Here is a 25,390-nt window from a genome sequence, read left to right as displayed (position 1 = left end):
GTCTCAAAATTGAGCAAATGGTCTTATATACTCTAACTTTTGACCATTTCAATGTCTAGCAAATAAAACACCCTTGACTAAACATCTTTGTTGACCGGACAATCAAAGAAAAGGTGGAACTCATCTTCTTCTGCAGAGAAACTCAATGGACAAACATAATTGTGTGGTCCTGATAAAATTCCTTTCGAAACCAAGTTCTACCTGGTTAAAAACTGTTGCAGCATGAGTCTCCAACGAAAGATCTGGATTTTACTCGGAAGCTTCGAATTCCATATTTGATTTAAGCCTTTAAGAATTGAACTAGACGACATTGAGAAGTTCCTGTCCAGAATAGAGACTATAGAATAATTGTTTTTCACATTGCAGCCTTCATTACCTTTCCACCACTTAAAATGATCCTCAACTCCTATTGTCGGGCGTATTTCAACCAATGATGCATGGCCTCCACCCGTGCTTGATCATGATTTAGACTATCCATGTTTGACTTTAAGTTTCGGACCCACTTATCTCCTTGTTACCTTCCCATATCACATACACTTGCTTCTTGCCTATTAGATATTTCAAACACAACTAGAAATTGGGACAAAAGAGTGGCGTGCCCTAGCCACTTTGATTTCTAAAAACTGATTGAATTGATTTGAATTTGCAAGAAAGAAGTAATTAGGTTATTTTTCAGGCGGTTGGTGTGAAGAAGATGTTAATCATCACTCATAACTTGGTTTTGATGAAGACAAAAGGCTAGAAGAAAGATCAAAGAAGAAAAAAATTGGAATCAAAGTATCAAGTTTGCATAAATTTTTGGATTTCATTAGAATTGGATCATAGACCAAGGTACAATGTACAATTTATGGTTATAAACTTTAAGTGCTCACGAACTTTCATCTAAACTCTTCTAAGTTTTCCATAACATTGTTGCATGATTCATATTCAATTTTTTTAACATTTTCAAAATTTCATGTTTTTGCTTAGGTAAATTGATCTACCTATAGAGGTAAGTCTACTTACCTTATCTCTGCCAAAACAAATTTTCTGAAAAGGAACAAGGTAAATTTGTTTCCCTATTTGGTAAACCTATTTACCTGGTGTAAATCTTCAATTATTTTGAATGTTGGGGAGAGGTAAACTTGTTTATCTCCTAGGTAAATCTGTTTATCTTTGTAGCTTTTGGGAAATTTTGAAACTTTGTGACACCTTTTCATTGCTTCTTTTCATAGCATCCATTCATAAATCATTACAAAGTATTTCTAATTATTTTTAAGCATTGCAAGTCTTAAAAAGGGTGTTTTGTGATTTATAAATAGAATACTTTTTCATCATTCAAAACACCTTCTTCATGAATAATTGTTATCTGTTTTCAAATGTCGTTAATATTTAACATTTACAACTTTTTCTGCATAATTTTCATTCATTTTTGAAAAATTTTAGTGAAACACTTGAGCACATAAATATTTATATAACATTAATTTGTTCATTGAAGGAGAAGATTGAATTTTCAATATATCAAAAAAGCAGCAAAACTCTCAAGTATTATCAAGTCTGCTGCAAAATTTATTTGTACTCTTTTTTATCAATTAGCTATACTATTCACCAAGTGTGTGGTGATTTTATTTATAAGGAAAGTGGTTCTACTTTCTACAGGTATTTGAAAATAGGAAGGGTTGTCGTTCTATTTGTTTGAAAAGGCCTTTTGAATCAGGGTGATTCAAAGTCCACCATAGTTGTTGGTGTTTTTGTGAAACTAAGGAAGTGATGTGCTTCTTTGTTGTTGTTAGAAGATTGTAGGAGAATTTTTGGTGTGCAGCTTGTATAAAGATCCAACAATAGTGAAAATATCTAAAGGGGTGTGAGGGGGCTATATGTACCCTTGGTTGATAAGGGGAACTAGAATACATCTTTGTGTTCTTTATTTTTTTGCATTTAAATTCTCCACTTTACTTCATAAGTTCATCAACATATTTCTGGAAAAATAAGAACATAAGAACATCTCTAAAATAGCCGAAAAAGTATTGAAATCTAATTCGCCCTTCTTATATTTCACTTTCATACTTACAAGTTGGGTGCCATAGCTTATAGTATTGGCATAAGATGGAGATGCATGATGAGAATTCCCATAGACCTTTGTTCTCCGGGATCTATGTTCAAAGAAGAGTGGAAGAATATAGAGAAGTTTTGAAGAGTAATGTTGTTGCTACTCGTGGAGATAAATTTATGGTTATGGTTGGATGGAAGCCACTAGAAGAAAATTGGGTTAAGCTATACAAATGAAGCTTGTTTTGAAGGAAGAACTTCAAGTTGTAGAGGTATTATCCGAGATATGCATGGTGATGGTAATGGCGGTTTCGTAAAACATATTGTGGAATGCAATTCTCTAAGGGCGGGATTATGAGGAATATATGAAGGGCTATCCCTCACGAAGAACTTAGGATTTCAAAAAGTACATCTAAATATTTACTATTCAACCATTATTAGAATGCTTAAAATGGGAAAAGCAATAATTATGGATGGAGCCTTGATGTTCAATCGGATTTTACTTCTCATGGAAAGGCATTAAGAAGTGAAGGTGACTCATTCCTATAAGGAAGCGAACAAGTGTGCAAACGCGCTTATAAAAGTTGGTGTTGAGAGTGGAAAAGATCTAGAATTTAGAGATCAAATTTCAAGTTTTATTAAGTATTTCATTGCGTCTGATGTAACATAATTCTTCATCCTGAGATTGGTTTTGTTACAATTTCTTCTTCTCTTTGAGCTTTGACCCTCTTTAATACCAAAAAAGAATGTAAATGGAATAAAATTAACTGGGGTTAAGCCTTAAAAAACTACACATAGATATCAGAAACCATTACGTTTACCGTCTACGTGTCAGAATATCAATGGCTTACACCCTTCCATCTCTTCGTCTCTTCAACCCCTCCGATTTGAACCTCGCCTTCTAAAGCACAAAATTTAGCGCCATTTTACATGCGACCTATTTCTAGAACTAGACGTATCGACTTACCTCTAACTCAATGAGTCAACCCGCCACCACAAATTCTAGCACTCTATTGACACTTGAAGTTGCTCCATCACTACCATATAATGTTGATGTTGTTGTCATGTACGTGGTGCTCCAATGAGACCTAATTGATACTTGGCCATTAGGAAGTGTGGTCACTAAAGGGTGCCACACTTCTGTTTCCGTTGTTTGGTCTAACAAAGATGATCTTATCACAATCGGCTACTGTAGCCCCGATAAATTTGATTCTATGCACAAAGTAAGGTTTTTATTTTCCCTTTTTTTCTTTTCTTAATCAATGTGGGCTTCTAGGTCATGAGTTATGTTTAACTTAAGGGTTTCTAGTTTAACATATTAAGAATAATTGATATAGTTCATTTGTGATCATAGTAATGATACTTGGTGCAAAAGCTTTGTGTTAGATCGTTACAAATAAGGTTAATTTGTGATGGTAGTGAATGTCTCCAATTTTGTTTCAACATCTTTTTGCTTGATTTTGTATGCACAGTTTATGTCATGAAAAAACAAAATGGATTCATCATTGTTTGGATATGTGATTTGTAGTCAGATTTGCAATGGTCCATTTTGCATGGGGTTGCTATAGTCTATTCAAAGGTAAATCTTGTAGAGCATTTGAAGAAAGGTAAGATCTAATGGCAAGTCTGAGCTCTTCATTTATCTGAAGGAACAAAATTCCCAACTTCGTTACATAACAATCTTTACTCAGTTCTACTGAAGTTTGTGGTAGAGAAAAATTCTTTCTTTTTAATCCTGGTAGATTGTCAATTATTAGCAATTCCACACAATACAAACATGGAAATGCAACTCAAGAACATCCCATACATTAAGAGTGAATGAACCTTTTCTATGAAAGATATCACACTTCCTAAGAATTAAGACAACCAATTCTTGATAATATTGCTAGAGGTTAAAGATGAATTCATATGCAATCGAACATTGTGAATAGGTATATTTGGAAAGCTAACAAAATTATGTTTTGAAAAATTCTCAAAGTTATGTTGTTCTGATCATATCATCTGATGGAAAAATGACACAAATGATTTATATATGTCTTTGAGATAGAACACTAAAAATGAGTAAAATACCCATTTGATTTGATTCAAGTACAATGGGTATGATTCAATTGATAGGAGAAAATGATTTTAATCAAGAACTTAAAATCCGTAATTTTCCCATTTGATTCGAATAAGTGATTCGAGTTAGTGATTTGATTCAAAGAATCTTGTGATTCGAATCATGATGACAAAACCAAAATCCAAGATTTGAAATGAATTTTTGATTCGAATTAGCCTTATGTTTGATTCGAATTTAGCTTTCTTCTAATTTAAGTTAGAGAAGCTTATGATTTGAATCACACTAGTAATGGAAAAATATGAATTTCACATTCATTTATTGATTCAAATCATGCATCATATCTTTGCTTCAAATCACACTTCAAAATAAGGTTAGAATGATAGGAATCGTGAATTCCTGCATTTCTTGAGTCAAATAATCGATTAATTTGAATTGAAATATTTTGAAAATATTTTTCATCTCTTGATTCAATTTAATGCAAAAACATGATTTAAATGCATTTCACTAAATTCTAATATATGTGTAAAACCTAACTTAGAGGAGACTCTGTAATAAAAAACAATAAAAGTAGTAAACAAGACAAACAACAAAATCAAAACATTATAGGGAAGAACAACTTCAGTGAGCCTAAGCCGAATGAGCTTCATTGTCAAACCGCAAGGCAACGTCTGCTAGTAGGTGGTAGGACATTTATGTGCATATTAGATGTGTCATACCCCAAAATTTGCCCTCCTCTTTTTATCTTCAACGACTCAAGGTTCAAGGGTTTTCCTCAAGTTACTCTCTCCTATTCAAAACTAGGGTTTGCAGTCTATCAAAGGGTTCTGAATCTCTAAGGCCTCAAATGGATATCAAGGTATCTCATATGTCTCATGGTATCTCCATGTCAATTATCAAGCTTCAATCCCAAGGATTTCTCATTCAAATGCTCAGGTGATCCACAGTCGACTAGTTGACCTAAAAGTCAACTATGGGCAAAGTACAGTCAAAACTCCTGACTTTGGGTAAACATCAAGTATTTGAGGCCATATACATAATTTGATCAAAGGTTGATCATGATCCATTAATAAAAACTCCGAGATGAACAAATTCAAAAGGTTCAAATTAGGGTTTTTTAAAGGAAAAGTCAACTCAACTTTGACTGGCCATAACTTTTGCATGGAGTATCAAAAGTCTCCCAACCAAAGCGTATTTTGAAGGAAATTGGATTCTCTACAACTTTGCCTCTCACATGCCAAGGCCAGAAATGCTTCATTTGGGAGATACGGTATAAAAGATTACAGGTTCTTTTCAAAAGTCAACCAAAATCAGTTTTTTGTCAAAGGCTATATCATTAAGATAAAAGCTCCAAATGAAAAATATGTTCCAAAGTGGCTTGTAAAGGACATCTTGAGGTTTCCAAAAAGTTCTAGAAATCTCTCATATCTTAAAAATTGAGAGAGATATGCCTCGTCAAAGTTGGGCGATTTCGGGGGGCAAAATGTGAAGTAAAAGGGATTCAAATTGAAATTTCTTACAAATGGGCCTATCTTGTTAAGCTTTAACCTTGGTCCAAAAGCTATCCAAGTTGCCAAATACTACTTGCCACGAATTTTAGGGTTTTACTTGATTTTATATGATTTTTATCCATTTAAATGGTGATTAAAGGTCAAATAAATCAAAGGGAAATCCAAGATATGATTTAGAGATTTATTCCAATCAAATCTAATCTGCAATTACACCATATTTCCCACACAATTTCGTGAAAGATCTAATTGGAAAGAATTAGAGCAAATTGGATTAAAAAATAGTAAGTTGTAAATCAATTCTTTCAAAAATTGCAAGAAGGGATTCAAAGATCTTTTGGGCTTTTCCACTTGACCTAATTTGTGCCCCTATAAATATATAACACAAAGCAATGGAAAGGGGGACGAATTTTTGGCTCATAAACCCTAACTAAGCTCCCATAAAATTCAAAGAATTAGGGCAGACTAAAAGAGAGAGAGCCAGGCATTTGCAGTCGATTTCATTGGTCCAGGCACGTTCCTGAGATGTTAAGGAGTATTACCCAACCAAGAGACAGATCTGATCGTCTTGAAAAACTCCCCTTGCGATTGCACCGGTTGGTAAGATCCTAAGATTTTCAAACTCTTGATTTAAATGCATTCCGTGACATGTTAATGGTTGCTGAGGTTTTTATGAGTATTTAGAGCGTTTCTGGGCATTTAAATCGAAAGGTTTACGTAACAATCACACGTTACCATTGTTGGCCGTGGATTCATCATCATCCTCGTGTTCCACCTTACAGGCCGTTCCAAGCAAAAACAACACTTCCATTGAATTCGTAGCATGAAATTTAGTAGATCTGGGTTTTTTTCCGTTGTGTTTCGTTGGTGTTTGCAGGTTTTGCGAAAGGAGGTCATCGGAAGAGATGACCGGAATTGTGCAGTTCCGGTGGCTCAGGCTTGCTGGTTTTAGGGGCCACGCGTGGCAGGTTTCAATTGGTCCATTTGAAAACAGAAAAGGTGGGTCTGCGCGCGCAAGGCTTTCATTGGAGGGTCAATATAAAAGCGCTCCCTCTCTCTTCGCATGATTGGATGCAGCACCAGTACTGGGACCCACGCGTGGCCATATCTTTGACTTTCACCTTTTACTATTTTATTGATTCTTTGTAGGTAATACACAGATGCATCGTACTAGCCAAGTGGTGGTGGATAGAAGCTTGCAACCTAGCAGCCCTGTGTTCGAACCCCAGCAAGGGGAAGGATTTTTTTGTTATCATTTACATGTTGTGTTAATCCTAGATCCCACGCAACAAGCCCATGCGCGTCCACTGTACGTCCTCACGTATCAGCCACTGGATCTCCTACAATCCAATCTAACGTACCAGGATTGCAAGGCTTACCATGGACCTTCACAAGGGAGCCACATAGGATCATGCCCAGGTTCCTATACAATTTTTTATTAGTATTATTTATTTATTTATTTGTTTTGTTTAATTATTTAAATTAAATTAATTGTGGTTAGTTTAATTAATTAATTAGAATTAGGATTAGAGTAAATTAGGATTAGGCTAGTATTTAGGATTATCCCGATTATCCTTCCGATTATTTTCTCGATTAATCCGAGTTAATTAATTTTAATCAACTGTAATTATAAAACAATAAAAACCCTATAAAGGTATATGCGTTAGGGTTTGCCTAATCCCACTGCCCATTCGGCTAAACATTAACCCTTAATTAATTCTCTTCTCGACCCGACTAAATCTATTAGTCGCATTAGACAAGAGATAAAAAATATACAAAATTTAAAATACATTTTATTTGGTGCCCGCGACGATCGAATCTATCGGTCAGAGTAACCAGCAATACCTCATTAATCCGTTAACTATAATGATCAAACCTATTGATCATCGCAACTAACGGTAACATATCCAAATCAGGGTTGTACGCCCAAAACATTCAAAACACACTAAACCACGATACTACGAATTTTCATCCCTTCAAATACTGCGATTTTCAAATCTACGATAAGGTAATTCAAAATACCTTCGAACTTTGCATTTCAAAAACTACGATAGGCCATTCAAAAAGCCTTCAAACAACCTCATACTAATTCAAAGGAGTACAACCCTGTGCCCGAACTACGTTGACTCTGATTCTCCATAAGGAGATACGTAGGCACTTGGATAACCAAGGCGAGTCCCCCTCCCTAAAATCTCAATTCACTTAAAATCTCAATTTTGCCCTTTTTCACTTCTTTAGCTATTATCCTAAATATTTTATCCATAAGCCTTAACCTTAGATACAAACCTTAGGAAAGGGTTGAGGGTGCCTAACACCTTCCCTCGACCTGATTATAATAACTTACCCAGATTTCTTAACTTCGTAGGGTTTCCTATTCGCCTTGGTAGAATAGGTGGCGACTCTAAAATCCTTAATTTTTAGGGTAGGTTGCTACAAGATGCATGGAGATAAATCAACGACCCATGATGACTACGCCTTCCCTAGACAAATTTCATCATACATGGGCATTAATTGTTACATGTGCTTCCCCAAACAACATTTGAGGGACTTTCCCCAAGCAACACTTATTGGATTCGCCGCAAAAAACACTTGAGGAATTTGCTCCAAGCTCCATTTGTTGGACTTGCCCTAAGTCGCGCTTAAGGAATTCGCAGTCTCGGCTACATACGAGGAACTCGCCCTCTATGTAATGCTTGAGGGACTCACCCTTTAAGCTACTATTGAGCCAAACACTCTCTAAGATACGCTTGAGGGACTCTCCCCTTAAGCTTCATCTAATAGATACGCTTCTCTAAAAAGAGATCAACGTCTCACAGAGTTAAATCATTCTTCCCTTCTCAGGTCTCATGCTCGAGATACTGTAGGATGGGATAAATTTGATTAGGTCCTAAAAGATTATGGCCCATAAATCAGTTGTCCCAAAAAGCATCACAAAGGGACATCATGCTTATGGCGGGCTTGACTTAACGGTTTATGGGCCGTCCGTTCGACCCATTGCACCCATGAAGCAGACCACCCACTCATTTACATGTCTATTCAAAGATAACTGAATGTTTACATACCATGAAAAACCGCTTCTCGTTATTAACGTGGAAAACGAGTTTTTGATTCCTATCAATGGAGAGAACCGATCTCCATATTCCTATGCTTTAGTAAAGAAATTGGGAGAGAATTAATTCCTCACCCATTAGTTTGATCTATTAGCCAAACCTATAAATATCTCAACCTAAATATTAGGATATTCATTCACCTTTCACATATTCAACACATTTAAATCCTTCTGTGATCATCTTAGTATGCAAAACCCTCTTATTGGAATTTTGGAAGAGAATTTTGTAATGCAATTACTGCATCAAAACTTAATGTATGTATGAATAGCTATTGGATGATTGATCATACAAATTATTTAAAGTCAAAATTAAACAAAAATATTTCACATATTTTGACACGTTTGAATAATTAGGTGGTTAATTAAAAAAGCTATACAATACAGTACATAGATGCATTACGTCTACCGTCTACGTGTCAGTTTATCAATGGCTTACACCCTTCCATCTCTTCGTCTCTTCAACCCCTCCGGTTCCGCCTTCTCTAGCACAAAATTTAGCGGCACTTTACACGCGGCCTCTTTCTCGAACCAGACGAGTCGACTCACCTCTAACTCAATGAGTCAACCCGCCGCCACGGATTCCACCACTCTTTCGACACCTGAAGTTGCTCCGTCACCGCCGGATAACGCCGATGTCGTGGTCCAGTACGTGGTGCTCCGGCGAGACCTGATTGATACTTGGCCATTAGGTAGTGTGGTCACTCAAGGCTGCCACGCTTCTGTTTCCGCCGTTTGGTCCAACAAAGACGATCCTGTCACAATCGACTATTGCAGCCCAGATAAAATCGATTCTATGCATAAAGTAAGGTTTTTACTTTCCCTCTTTTTCTTCTTTTCTTAATCAATGTGTGTTTTCTAGGTTATGAAATATGTTTAATTTTAGGGTTTCTAGTTCAACATACTGAGAATAGTTGATATAGTTCATTTGTGAATTGTGATAGTAATGAGATTTGGTGCATAAGTTTAAGTTAGATTGTTAGAAATATGGTTAATTTATGATGGTAGTGAATGTCTGCAATTTAGTTTCAGCTCCTTTTTGTTTGACTTTTTATGCAAGTTTTTGCCATGGAAAAAACAAAATGGACTCATCATTATGTGAATGTGTGATTTGTAGTTAGATTTTTAATGGAGCATTTTGCATGGGGTTGCTATTAATTCATTGAATGTTTAGTTGTCTTTAATGTTTGGATTGATGGACTAGAATGAAATTGACGGAAATGGAACCTAATGAAATGGAGTAGAATGGAGTAGAATGAATCAGATATACCATTTTATCATTCGTGTATTTTTGTTAATAACTAATAAGTTCATTCTGTTTGCATACATCCTAAATTGGACGGAATGAAAATTGAACGATTGGATGGAATATGATGGAATATGATGGAATGAATTTCATCATGTTCCATTATGTTCTATCCATTATTTACAAATCCAAACAATAAAATCTGATTACTTACCACATAATTCCATTCCATCACATACCACAAATCCAAACATATCTTAAGATGGAAATTAATATGAAGATTAGTGGGTTGTGATATCCTCATTATTTGTGTCTAACTAGTCATTGTCATTTACATAGTATTTGAAGGAATGGTAGATCTAATTGCAAATTGCGTGTGTCTGTGTCTTATGTAATCGGTTGGTTAAAAAATTGGACCTGAGTAGCTGATTGTCACATAAACTATCTCAAGGTTTAGGTTTATCCAACCTGAGAACAAGCTAATCAGTAGATCAGTGGTGGAGAAGTGGAGAACAAAGCGATCTGATAAATAAAAACCTAACATTCAGTGATAAAAGGATCATGCATTCATTAGTATGATGCATGATCATTGCATTGTTAATTTTAAAAATTAATGTGTTCTTTTGATTTTTTTTTTTAAAAAAATCATTTGTTCAACTATGTATCAATCATGGTTGGATAAGTGAATTGCATACTAGCACCTTCACCAAGTCAATGACCAGTTTTATTTTCAAAACTTGATTTATATATGTATCTTGTGGAAAGAAATAAGTTCACATAAATGTTAACTTTAAGTAGTCTTTACTCAAGGCTTGGTAAATAATTTTTCTAGAGACATTTAATTTAGTGTCTTCATTGTATTTTTATAATTACTATTGTCGAATTCAAAAACAAAAAAATAAAAGAAGCATTGAAAATAATGAGTAACTAAAAGGTGGTTGAACCAGACAAATTATCTATTGAAACGTGGAAAATTCTTAGGATAGAGGCGTTGAGTGGCTCACCAAACTACGAAATTATGAAGTCAAATAAAAAAGTCAGATGATATAGTCCTACTTGAAGAGTCAAAGGAGGATTTAAATGAGAGGTTGAAACGGGATTTAGAAACTTATGGCTTTTGCCTAAGCATATGTAAGACAAAGTATGTAATGTAAGTTTGGCAAAAGGAGAAGTGTTTAAACCCTATAGGTAAACGTTGAATACTATATCATACCACAAGTCATGCAGTTTAAATATCTTGGATCCGTAAAAATAGAAAGTGATGTAAACCATCAAATTCAAGTTAGATGATTGAAATGTTGGAGGGTTTAGGGGTTTTATGTGACACAAATACTGCTAAATTAAAAGGAAAAGTTTTAATCGAACAACGGTAAGATCCGCGATGTTATACGAGACAGAATGTTCGACGGTCGAGAATCAACACGAGAATAAAGTAAGTGTTGCAGAGATGAGGATATTGCGTTGAATGTTTGGTAAAGACTAGACATGATAAGATTAAAAATGACAATATTGGAGAGTGTATTGTGGTAGCACCTATAATAGAAAAGATGGTGGAAAATAGGCTTAGGTGGTTTGGACATTTAGACAGAAGACCTATGAATTCTGTTGTTAGGAGAGTAGATCAGACGACCTAGAAAATTATAAGGGAAACTATTAACAAATTGGATAATACTTTGGCGTTGTTCTTACTTTTGGGCTCTAACTAACCTTTGAGTTTGCTTTTCTTCCAGGAATTTGGATATTTTGAAACATGTGCAAATATAGAATTCATTAATAGATTTTATGTGATGAAATTGTCAAGTTTGAAAGCAGAAATATGAAGTTCATATCGCAGAAATGCGTACTTGGCAAATGTTTATAGGATTTCATGTTTCTTGCTCCAACATTTTTATATTCAGTAGGCTGTTATCATGTAGTGTATATCTGTGCACAAATGCATGTATAATTTCTATGCTAGGGCTCTAATTCATTTTTGTTGCAGCATAGCATCTGGTTTATGAGCTAACTGGTTTCTGAACTTAAACTTTAGGTCACACTTGAAGTGAAAGGAGAACCCCAGATCAAAAACTTGTCTGAGAAGCTGAAATCTGGTGGTATCATTCACAAACTGTGGATTGAGCAACCTGAAAACATTCCTACTTGCCTTGCCACAAAACCTTACCCTAAATCAATTGTATCTCCATACTTTAAGAAGTTGAAACTCTGCAAGTGATCTCATATTTGATATTATATTTTTTTCTTCCTGAACAATGATTGTTTCAGATTTCTCATTCTTTGCCTTTTCTCTTAAAAAGCATCAAAGCTTCAAATTGAGCCTGTCATCAGCAAGGACATTAACACTCTAAACCTGATTTTTCTACTATTAATCCTCTACCTTTTCTGTTATATTTTGTTAAACTTTTTAGGAAATTTCGGATTATTTAACTCCGTATTAGGCTGATTATGTTGTTTGAAGATATCTTAACTTCTATGATGTAATTGGACAAGTCAATTGTTGTTTTACAGGTTTGCATTTAGTTATTCGATTTCCTAGAAGAAAAAGGAGTCCTGTTTAGTTTTAGAATCCTCCATATTTTCCAAATAACATAATTATGTAAACTGCTAATGTAAAATTGTTACAAGTGGTTATTGAGTGACAAAATCATATATTTGGCTTCTGCAATCTGTATTTTGTAAAGCAATTACAGGTATATACAAGGTTAACATTAGATGAAAACTGTAAAAAAAAAAAGTGCGACTAATAGCTTTTTTTTCCTTGGCTGATGATGGATGATGACAAGACCTACTTGACCAAGAGTTTTCTGGAACACATGGTGCAATAGTGGCTGCGTTTGATCTTGTGATACAAGGGTAGGAAACAGAAATTCCAGTGGCTATCAACGTCCACAGCTTGGATCATCCCTCCACAATAAGGACACGACCCAGGTGCTGGCTGTCTCGACACCACTTGTTCATCCTTTCCACACACAAACACTATACACATCTTCCTGGCAACCCTTTGGTAATAGAATCTTGTTATGTCTTGCTTGAATAACTGTTGTGAATACTCTTTATCAGAGGTTGGAACCTTGATATATTTGTATGATCAGAGCTATATATAGCGTCTAAGAAAAGAAAGGAAAGAAAAGGTACTAGTAGTTCTAGAAGAGGCGAGAATAACCTATTCTCATACTCGTCATACACAAACAAAAGCTAACGCGTATATAGAAAACTCCACTATACTTTTCTTTTTATTCATTTTTGTCTCCGCCTTATCCTCGTACTTTCCTCGCACGACCATGCCCCACATATGTTGGACTAAATAAATGAATGTTATTCATTTTTATTTATAGCTTAGTCGAAATAACTTAAACTATTAAACAGACATTATTAATTTTAAGTTTTTTATAATAGAAATCAATCAAAAAAAATTCTACTTGGTAGAGAACCAGTCACGTTGAGTGTATCGATTCTTTTTTGTTTAAGAAAATTTAGGAGGAGATTAGTTTTTTTTTTTTTTTAGAGAGCACTCATGAAAGAGTTAACATATACTACATCACATGCCATAAAATTCAGCTAAAAAAATCAAAGCTTAAAATATTGGTGGTGCTCATGACATCTCATATATAGTGTTCACACATCTATGGAAACTTAAAAATACTTCTTTGTAGTATTTGAAGATTGAAATACGGAATCACCTATTGTACATGATTGAAATACATGTGAACCTATTTTACAACAAAATCACTTTATCATAGAGATATCCCATTTTGTCAAAAACAATTCGGGTTTTAATTTTCGGATATGCCCTAATATAAAATCCGAATTTCAACCTCTAGATAAACCTCACACATTGACTTTGGTATGTGTTTCATCACTAGATGGTTAAAAATGGGGTGAAGTTTGAAGAAATTCTTTTCATTAATAAATCATACATTATAAGTCATTTTTAAATCATACCCACAATAGACCATACACATTAGTCATTAATTAATAAGAACATAATGTTAGTAAACCATACATCACTGTATATAAAATACAACAAACAATACATATTTTCAAAATGTAATATCAAAATTTAAAGTTAAAATATCACTACATGGTAATATCTAACGTTCTTGTTCCTCACGTGTCTTTTATACTGCAAAGCATGTTCTGCCTTCTTGAAACTCGGCCCTAGCTACGGTCTCTCTCCTAATAGCAACTCTACATTGACATATCGACAATACATCCACGATATTGGTCTACTCTCACCTGTTCTTACTGTAGTATCTTCGGATGAGCTGACATAGGGGAATATTTTCTACATCTAGTGTCATGTAAGGTTGAAACACTGTATAAAACTATTGAATGTAACAATATTCTGCACTACATGAATGAGAAGTTGACACACTACATACATCCTCTTACATCAAATGCTCATTGTTATACGCAAATATCGTATTGACATCTCTGTAGAGGACACTAGTAGGAGCAACCATTGTGGAGTCCTTGAGCATACCCTTAAAATACCTGAACTACCGCAATACTCGTTTAAGTAGATGTGGATACATATGTTGAGAGCCATAAACAAACCATCCAAAGTACCATGATATCATCTCAAAGGGTCCAACTAGACGGTGCTCCCCATACGACGTGAAATAGATATCATCCGACACAACACGATCAAATGCAGTAAAAAAAGGCTCCGTCCTTTGATTCCCCCTAAGTGGGAAAATGGAGCAGACACATGGTAATTTTTTATAGCATTCTTCATCTTATTCCCATCTAGAGAGACGTGAAAAAAGGTGGTGAATTTATGTCTGAAAATGGTTCAGGTTAAATATTAGTGATGATCTATCACATGAATTATGAAATTAATATCAACAACGATGAATTTTTTTTAGCGTGACTAGACAGTTGTTTCATGTCAACTATCTCGTCTACCATTAATTACCTTTAGCTAACTTGGAGTATAAGTACACCAAACAAGATGTCCCCCGGTTGTACTCATGAATCCTTTCCCGTCAATGAAGTATCAAATGTAAACAATGTCGACACAGGTCACAATTTTTTTACAAAAATGGTTGTGCCAACAAAAGCATGAAATATTAACTCAATTCACATACTTTATGATATGCAATATGTGCATCATCACTCACGTCATCTACACTCGAATTCATGTGGTCAATATGATTTTTCATGAGGAAAGAAAATCTGGCAAGACATCCTCTAATGTCATCTATCTCTTGTCGGGCATCACTTAAATCAACTACTAAATATGTCTTTATCAGGTCCAATGCCTCAGGTTGATGTATTTTAGGGTGATATAATAACCTTGCTATGATAGAAATATGTAGGAGATATGATACATCATCGAGTGTAATTGTCATCTCACTGATCGAAAGATGAAAAGACGATGTCTTTGTGTGCCATCTCTTAACAAACATAGACAATAAACCATGACTAATATAACCATATCCAATCCTGCATAAATCCTTCAACCCAAATAGCTGCATGATATCCTAAAATTATGGTTCATCTAGCTGGAGAAGCTTTGCTACATTTCTGCCACAATTGATACATTTCAATGTCTCATAGTATTGAATAATAAATATATTATCGTTAGACAACTCAATTTTTATAACACACATGTTTAACACAGACAATTCAATTATTCATGTGACCATTATCTTCCACACGTGCTTAGCAGCATGAGGGGCTTCTTAGAAAATTATCCGGCACGACAACATCAAGTTTAACATCGGATACAACATCATGTATTAAAGTTACAAGGGGCTTTGTAATGATCTGGAGATACATTACCACAAGAAAAAGACCCTTCAACAGCAAAAACCGATTCTCCAACTATAATTCACGAGGGCATAACTTTCTCCTATGCACTGAAGTATGTTGGGTCACTCTACGATGTTTTAATCTGTCTTGGTTGTCATCCATTTTTCCTAAAATCAAACAAGAAAATACATATCACAATCAACAAAGAGGAAATAATGAAATAGAAAATCAAAATTAAAAACATTCCACAAAATAGAGAAATCTGGATTTTGTTATCCATACTAAGGTTCCGAATTTCAAAATCAAGACTGCATAGAATTAAATAAAGAGCATGCAACAAACCCTTAGTTCAAAATTTCAAAATTTCAATGCCAAATGTAGCAAAAATATAACCTATTTATAAAATACATGCATCACAAAGAAAAAAAGTAAGGAAATAAGAAACTTATCAAATCTGAGAGATGATTTTGGTTTGAATGTAGTGGTTAGAAGTTGACAAATATGCTAAGCTTGAATGAAATTGAGTAGAAGTTGTGAGAAAGAGTGTAAATCTTGATGCAAAAGTTTGATTTAGAATTGCAGGAAACTATATTTAGCAGTCTGTTTATCACATATTGAATAAATTGTGAAGTAGTAGATAAACCAATAGATGAAAAGTGAAAGTTTGAAATTGATTTCAAAACAAAAAATTTCTTAGTCATGTCTTTAGATGATAATTATTTTGTTTATGTTCATAATTGTAACTCAGCCAATGAAATGTGTGACACTCTTGAATTGGTATATGGAGTTTCTCCAAGTGTCAAACAAGAGCGAATGAACACACGAGAAGAAGTAGATGAATGCTTCTTTCGTAAATGCTTATCTAACTTTAGAAATGTTGGAAATAATGTAACAAATTTTGTCACAAACAAATATCAAATAATTAAGAATTGGAATCAGAAACTTGATCCAATCCTTAAATCAAAAGATGGGAATGTTTACGAGTTTTTGGAAAAATTGAAGAAAGAAGAAATCATCGATAAGTTGAATGAATTAATTTAGCTACTAAAGGATGACGACATGAGCTCAAATCTAGAAGAATATTTGGCAATTTCATCAACAAACTCATATGAAAACAAATTAATTCTAGTGATCTTCTTGGAAAAGAAGTTATAGGTAGCTTGTTAATCAAGTAAATTGTTGTTATAAAGTTTTGATCCCAAAATTCAATTGGTAATGAGGCAAGATTCTCAAATTGGTCGATTCCTTATGATGTTGACCCATCTACCACGACTCGTACCTCGAAAAGAACGAGCTCTACCACGAAAAATGCTGATAGAAACCTGATGCTTCACCATTTATGCCAACAAAATCATTAGATATGACTTGAGCAACATTAGCAATTGCACTTGGAGCCGAAATTTTTTGGCGAAACTTGTCCAATTGTGCTTCTTGAACATATATCAATGCCTAATATATATAATATATGTGTTTACCAGTGTTTTTAGTAAACAAATCACGAGTTTTAATTCACTTGTAGGATCGAACTCAAAAAATCCTATTGGACATTTTGTGTGAAAAGTTTGAGAAAGTGTATTAGTGCTTAAAGGTTTCAGGTTTGAATTTTGAGTAGTTAGATAAAAGTTCAAAGAAGAAAGTTCATAATTACTTAAAAAGATAAAGTAAATGAAGAAAAATAGTAAAAGCAATTGGGTAAAAAATACTTGAATTAAAAGTGAGAAACAAGTTCATACATTTCTCACAAATTCTTTATCTCTGTGACTCGGATGTGTGAATTCTACAGAGAACAAAATGAAAATGAGAACCCTCTTTTAGAAAAAAAATCTACTTATATACTATGTACATTTGTAATTGTCAACAATGGTTATTTCTTCAAAATTTGACATATGTATCTTGTTGCGTGGGATTGTCTTCAAATCTGCTTCCATGTGTCTTTAGCACTCTAAACTATTTCAAACCGTAACTATTGCTTCAAACTACTACCGCTGTCGAAATGTCTCTAAGTAATCTAATATGTGAACTCAAGAATATACTAAGTCCCAAAACACTTGATAGGCGAGTCAAACTCATCACCCCTAATAGGTGAGTCGAATTCATCACCTCTGTCGAAACAATTAATATGTCAAAATTATAGCTTGGCCATCTTACACTCAGCATTTTCATACCCTTATATCACACCATGTCAAAACGCTAAGCTAAAACTCTCAGGCTAACAATATGTCAATTGGTTCAACTTTCTATAAATCATCATAATGAATGGATTGTATTCTTTAGGGAGACCTTGAAGAATCACATCGATTTGATCCCTTTCAGATATTGGATCCCCAATAGCTAATAATGAATCAGCAATGGCTCAAGTTCGAAGGACATGCTCAGTGATGGAATGATTACCTTTTTTGATAGTCTTCAACTCTGATCTTAATGGATGAACTCGAGCTCCCATCTATGAGTGGAAGTGTTTGCGCACCTTGTCATACACTTCATACACATGTTTGTATGAGAGCATACGTGGTAACACGAAAATCATAAACAATAACCAAGTAATCAATTTTTTATCTTGAACAATCCAAAACTCATAATCTTCAGAAACAACTTTAGCTAGCCTATGAACATTGGAGGAATGTGAAGATTTACCACCACTGTGAAGTTTGTCAGATAGAATGACACCTTTTACCTATTATTAGCCTAGCTTGAATTCTCCACTTGCGATGAAAATTCTTGCGAAGATCAAACCACATGTTATGTGTCTAGCAGCGAGTTTTCTTGATTTGCCATTGAAGTTTCTTTGAATCTTGATGAATTATTCGATTTGCGGGAAAAAAATTGAACAAATGAAGGAAGCTTATATGAAGCTTGAACTTGCAAATACGATAAGAGAAGATATAGATGAATTGGAAGTAGAATCAGTCCCTTGTTAGGCGTATGATATCATATTAGTGTTTGGCCTGATTCATCATTATAAAACTGACTTGTAAGGTTAAGGGTGTCACTCGATATAAATTATTTTCAAGCTTTATGTCTAATCAATGTAAGACTTAAAATCTTCCCAATACACCTCATTAGGGGTGGACATCGGTTCGGGCCGATTTGGGTTCGGGCCTAAAACCCCAATCCGACCCAACCCTCGGGTGATTTTTATAGGCCCAATTCCGATCAAATAAACTCTCGGTTTTTTCGGGTTCGGGTTGAACCGGGTTCGGATAGCTGTCCCGGTTTATTTCGGATTTCAACTACAGTTGGCCCAATACAAAATCCAGTCCAAAAAATAAATCCAATAATTTTTTCTACTTTTTTTAATTCTTATTAAGTTAACAGTTGGGCCACCAAAAATTTCAAGCCCAATTAAATTTATTTAAATTTTGAAAATAGAAAATTAATTGATTTTTTATAAGAAAAACACTAATAATTTTGAGTCAATTTAGATAATATTATCTGTTTTATATAATGATTTTTTTAAACTCATTTAATAACATTGAGATACCCCATCAGATAAAATTAATAAAAAATTATAACCCAAATTATCCAATAAAAAGTCCTTAAATTAAAAAATCATATAAACACAAGATCTTAAATTATCTACAATATAATTAGATTCCAAAAAAATCAGTCTAAAAAATTGTTTTAAAATGCAGACAAAATCATATATATATATATATATATATATATATATATATATATATATATATATATATATATATATATATATATATATATATATATATATATCCTTATTAAGTATGTTAGAAAGTTAACAAAAAAGATATCCTGATAAACTAAAAGTGATGAGACCTTGGATTTTCAGCAACTTCTCTATGTTATCCTTCATCCTTCAATCAAGCTGCAACAAGACTTCCAATTGCAACAAGATCAGACATATGAGAAAACAACAATGACATAGAAAATTAGGCATATTAGAAAATCTTTACCTTAGATTGGGCATAAATTGATGAGACCTTGGATTTTCAGCAACTTCTTTGTCATCCTTCAATCAAGCTGCAACAAGACTTCCAGCTGCAACAAGATCAGGTATATGAGAAAACAACAATGACACCGAAAATTAGGCATATCAGAAAATCTTTACCTTCATACCTTAGATTTTCACAAAATCTTTACTTCAGGTTGCTACAAGATTGGGCATATTAGAAAACAACTGACATAAAATTAGGAATCAAAGGTTAAGAAAGCATATAATAGTTATAACAGTTATAACAAAAAGCATAAGAAACATAGACAATAAAGAAATCTTCCCTGCCGGATAAAATCATGTTTTCATGTATAGACAACAAACTAATGTCAAAATCTTTAACAAAACAAAACAAAAATCAAAACAAATCTGACTTAAAACCATATACTTATCTTTCAAATCTGACTTAAGATCACAAAACCAAACTAATATTGTAAAGAATATGACAGCACAATTTACACCAAAACCTGAAACAAAATAAGCTTATAAACATAAGGTCTTAGGCTGTCTTCACAGACACATTCCCATTCCCATATGTAACTCCAAGTTCAAGGTCCTCAAATACAAGTATAACATACAAAAATCACAACCAAACAAGGTTTTAAATGAAAGCTAAAACCACAACTTTGTTACCAACATGAGAGCTTTTGATAAATCGGTCTAAACACAAAAACATAATCACAAATTGAAGTTCATAAATTATCTTGATTCAAAATGGTTACCTTTTTATTTTAACCCACTCTGATGCATCCTTGAATCAAGACCTGAACCCAAAATATATAAGCAATAAACATAATCAAAAACACTAAATCATAGCACAACAATAATGAACTGTAAGCAAATAAAAGAAAATCGAGTGACTACAGTTTGGATTTTACTTCCAAACAAATCTCTAAACGAAAGTTGTTTAAAGAAAGGAAGAAAAAACTGAAAATAAAGTTGAAATTGGAGAGTATAGAGAGTGAGAAGAAGAGAGAAGAACGTTACCTAACAAAAGCAAGAATCGACGGCCGCTGGGAGATGGATTAGGGTTCGCAACAATTGAAGAATATATAGAATTTGATATTGGGCTAAGGAATGGATTAGGGTTTACAAAATTGGAAGCATCAACTTATAAAATTTCAGATTGGGCTGGGGAATCTAAGAATGTGTTGGGCCTAATCTTCTCTACTGTTATCTTCGGTCGGATTCGGTTTCCGACGGGCCCAAAACCAAACTCCTAATCCGACCGTGTATGCCCGCATCAACCCTTTTCCTCCTTCCGCTGTTACCCGCAAACCGACCAAATCCGAACCGTGTCTCAAAGTGTGGATCGGAACGGTCGGGTTCCGTCGGGTGGTTACCGTTTGTCCACCCCTACACCTCATTATGTCCAATAATTTTTTGGACTTGATACATGAATATAAACAGTAGACAACTCATGATCTAATAATATATTCGGATACCATATTAAATGAAGTATAAAATATACAGAAATATCATAAAATATTCTTCTGTTCATTAGAATTAATTCATTGCGTCGTACATAAATGATAATAAGCTATTTACAAGGCTATACAAAGTTAGGAGCTAGTTGCAAAGCCAAAAATTAGTTATTCTAACTAACTTCCCTAACCTCTTTTAACCACCATTTCGGACTATGTATCTTAAAAATAGTTATTCTACTTTTACTATTCTCCAATAATACACTACCAAGTATTACTACACAATTTTGCAATATTAATAAGCTTTTAAAACACATAGTTGTTAAAAAAAAAACACATAGATTCTTTATTTATTTTTAGTTTAATCCCATAATATTCCTCTTTAAAAACATATATAATAACCATTTAAACAATACCACATATTATTTGAAATCTGATTTTGTTTTGTCCATCAAGTACCATATTTGTTAAATACAAGTTGATTATTGATATTTTTTAATGAAAGATTTTTTTTTAAAAATTGTTAATTTATAATGCGAAATATTGAACTCTAGACCAACAGCTTCCTTAATTTAAGGGTGTCAATTGAGCTACCCCACCTACTCAATGAAAGAATTTAACAAGTCCTCAAATAGTAAAAAAAATAAAAAACGATTTCCTTCTAAATTTCTTCCCTCCATTCCATATAACAATCAATGCACCCCTTACCCACCCAACCACCATACTATTTGAATATGAATTGCAAAATTTCTTGCTAGAGTAATTTATTTGTTCAATATGTTCTATGATTATTTATATTATTGTTTGAATATAAAAGCTTTTAAAGAAAAACAAAAAACTATAAATTATAAATAGACCTCTCGAAAATTAGCACTACAATTGATGGCACATGAATGTCTTCTGTATTATTATAATTTACATGCACAAAATCTTAGTAGATATCATTGTAAAAAAAACACAACAGATCAGTTCATGTTTAGATAGATCATTCATCTAAACATAGATCCATCGTATACTCATCTGTCTCTATCCTGCTGCACCCCTCTATTGTGCTACTTGCATTGTACTATCAGACAAGGCCAACCCACAAATCAGATTCAAGTTCCAACTAACAAGTCCCAATTCAGTTCATCCTTAACAAAACCAACACAAAAATTAAAAAAAAAAAACACCCCAATCTAAAACCAAACAGAACCATTAGCAAGACATGTTGGTAGTACTAAAAGAGTGTTTAATATTAAAACCCTCAAAAAAACATGTCCACCCTGGCCACCATTGCAAAACAGTTACTACTTTTGTAGTTTATCAATCATGCATACACCACCTGGCAACTACAAGGTGAGAATTCCCCAAAAGCTTCCGGTGCATCCAAAACCTGCCACGTCACCATCAAACCACACACGTCATCATCAACAACCGTACCAACCACCACTTTCAAACCAAGCGATGCCACGTAGATTCTATCACCTAATCCTCTCGCAACAAACGGTTTCTTAACTTTATCTCTAGGTAGCCTCTCACCATTCACACACCGCCACGTGTCAGTTGCTTCATCATAAACCTTCATCGGTAAATCAACGTCAGGTATCATAAACACCTTACCACACACCGAAACACTCTCTCCCGCCCAACCGTCTTTCATCCCCTCACTCATCTCACGCCACGTGTCACTCGATATTTCATAAACCCAACCTCTCGGCCTAACCGCAAACGGCCACCACCAACCTTCCGTTACGTAAATCTTCCCTCCGTTAACCACCGTCTCATACCTCTCCAACTCCCCCGGAAACTTCGCGCCTCTCCTCCACGTGTCATCTTCCGGATCGTAGATTTCCGTACCGCTCTTGCCAACGGTTACGATTCTTCCGTTCACTTCCTCCGCCGCGAAGTAAGATTTCTCAGATATCATCTCCGACGCCGTCGACCATTTGTTAACGACTGTACGGTAAACAATCGTCGAAGTTCCTCTCATGAAGAATATCTTTCCCTGAGTCTGCAACGAAGCGGAAGCAAATGAGGTTGAGCAAACGGTGTCGTTCGGGAGAGGCATCTGAGGAAGTATAAACCAACGGTTAGAAGAAGGATCCAACGATTGCCATTGGAGTTTCGAGGTTACTGTATGAAAACCTAATACAAAGAGTTGCGGATTCGAAAGTTTCTTCGAGAAGTTTTTCTTGGAGAGTAAAAAAGATGGATTCGATATTGCTCGGTTCCACGACGATGAAACGCAGCGTACTAGAGGCTGATACGGGTAAGGAACACGAAGAAGACAAATCTCTGCTATTTCATCAGGTAAACCTGGAATCAGTTCTTCGTGTTCTTCTTCACCTTCCGCAATCACCATTTTCTTAATATTTTTCACAAGTGAAGTGAATGGTTGTGTATGTATATATGTGAAGGGGAGAGAAGAAAGTGACGTTTGTATGAAACGACACGGAATTTATGGGGGGAAAAGTGAAAGTTGCAAAAAGTTGAAGTGGTGGTTGGATTTTAGTCAAGTTTAGAGGGACAGAAGAGAGTATAAATATTTGCGGTAAAACAGTATGAACAAAGACAGTTTGAATAAAAATATAAAAAAAACGGAAAGGAAAGAGTTACAGTGACGTTCAATTGAACAAAGAGACAGAAGATGTAGCGGCTAGACAAAGAGATGTTAAGGTTGTTTGGTTGTTTCGTCTTAATTTCCGGCTAATGAATAAGGAAATACAAAGAAGAGGAAAGTTCAAATATTCAATGATTTGATTACTTTTTTGGAGTAGATGAACGAATAGGATTTAAATAATGAAAGTAGTAGTAATGAGAAAGCATGCGTGTACATAGAATAACAGAGTGGGCGTTTATGATGGCATAGCCAGCACAAAAGTAACACAAAAAGTGTTAATCATATGAACCATCCAGATGGACTTATTTTGGAATCTATGTTTTTTGATTGATTCTTTTTATGGTAAATAAAGGGTGTGTTTTGGTTATGTGTGGGTGTGAAGGAAGGGATCCTGAGGGATGGGAGAGGGGTCTGCTTTTGTAGTGTGATTGTATTGTGGCCGCATGTGTGTATGTATGGGTGTGATTATCGGAATATGGATATGTGGATTGTGGGGTAGTTTTGAATGGCAGATTATATGGTTCGTTCATACTAGTGACATTTTGAATTGATGGATTACTTTACTTGGATGTTAGCTGAATTTAATGTGGCGTAAGGAAAGAGCCGTGGCTTGTTTGCGTTGTGACACCGACTGATGGGAACGCCCTAACTAAGGAGCGTGGTTCCTAGAAAAGACTATGGATATCCTCAATTCTTAAACACACGGTTAACAATTATCTGATTTATATATGTTTTGTTGAATAATAATATTTGTATTTATCTTATATTTTTGGATATTTTAGTAGATAATATTAACAATTTTGACACGTCATTATATATTTGTACAAGTATATTAATTTGTTTTAGAAAAATATTTATGTAAAAGAATTAATTATAATAAAATATTTTATTATGTGTTTTTTTTAAAATTATTTAATATTTTTATGAGGGAGAAAATTAGTTAGAATATTCTATAAGTCATGAAACAAATTATTTCAGGAAAATTTAAAGATTAAAGGATATTTTGTACATAAGGAAATATCCTATGGATAGAAATTTGAAAAATAAAAAATAGAAAAATTTCTCTATATGTATATGTAAATATATTTTATTTCAAAATTAAGATTTTTTTTATAAATAGGAATATAAAATTTATTCTATCAATAATAATCAAATTTTAAAATTTTAAAATGATTAAATTAATAAGTTTAATGGTAATACACGGTAAAAAAAGATTACACATGCATTCAATTAAAATATTTTAAAATACCAAATCATAAAAATATTTTAAAATTTATAATATGATTTGGCGCTTTATATGATCGTTAATCATTAATTATAATATAAAAATAATTTACACCGTCAGTGCACATTTTTTTTCTAAATTAATTGATGATATTCGTAAATAATGGAAAATTGAAAATATAAGTAAAATATATTCGTATAATATAATATGTACACATAATAAATGTGAGATTATTTTTTTTTTCAATTCAAAATCAATCACTCATACTCATGGAAAGCGAATGGTGGGGTCATCCTAGAGTTTTCAAGAGAAATGTGAGAAACCAATTGAGTTCTAGGGGCGTTTTCTCCTTTTCCTTCAATTTGTAATATTTAGATTTTTCTATGTAACATTGTTGCTCGTCAGTGGGCCTCTAATCATCTCTTGACCGATATTTTAGGGTTGTTCTTTCTAATCTTATTTATGTTTTTCCACACT

At 34.0% G+C, this 25,390-nt stretch overlaps 2 protein-coding genes across 2 annotated transcripts; one reads left to right on the top strand and one right to left on the bottom strand.

Moving 5' to 3' along the window:
* The first annotated feature begins 9,086 nt into the window (after window positions 1-9,086).
* LOC131660568 (uncharacterized) lies at window positions 9,087-12,194 on the top strand. Its single transcript, XM_058929826.1, has 2 exons — window positions 9,087-9,503; window positions 11,974-12,194. The coding sequence occupies exons 1-2, from the start codon at window positions 9,093-9,095 to the stop codon at window positions 12,154-12,156; spliced, it is 594 nt and encodes a 197-aa protein (XP_058785809.1). The 5' UTR covers window positions 9,087-9,092; the 3' UTR covers window positions 12,157-12,194.
* Window positions 12,195-21,944: 9,750 nt separating this feature from the next.
* Window positions 21,945-24,323, bottom strand: LOC131660567 (F-box protein AFR-like). The gene has a single exon (XM_058929825.1). It carries the CDS (start codon window positions 23,428-23,430, stop codon window positions 22,396-22,398), a length of 1,035 nt encoding a protein of 344 aa, XP_058785808.1. The 5' UTR covers window positions 23,431-24,323; the 3' UTR covers window positions 21,945-22,395.
* Window positions 24,324-25,390: the final 1,067 nt, after the last annotated feature.

This window comes from Vicia villosa, linkage group LG3, assembly GCF_029867415.1.
Source record: "Vicia villosa cultivar HV-30 ecotype Madison, WI linkage group LG3, Vvil1.0, whole genome shotgun sequence".
NCBI lineage: Eukaryota > Viridiplantae > Streptophyta > Magnoliopsida > Fabales > Fabaceae > Vicia > Vicia villosa.
The sequence above is the reverse complement of the archived record's forward strand: the minus strand, read 5'-3'. Positions and strand labels throughout refer to the sequence as shown.

Coding starts and splice junctions, on each gene's coding strand:
- LOC131660567 (XM_058929825.1), bottom strand. CDS start 23,430: ATGGTGATTGCGGAAGGTGAAGAAGAACACGAAGAACTGATTCCAGGT.
- LOC131660568 (XM_058929826.1), top strand. CDS start 9,093: ATGCATTACGTCTACCGTCTACGTGTCAGTTTATCAATGGCTTACACC. Junction 9,504..11,973: donor AAATCGATTCTATGCATAAA/GTAAGGTTTTTA, acceptor CTTAAACTTTAG/GTCACACTTGAAGTGAAAGG.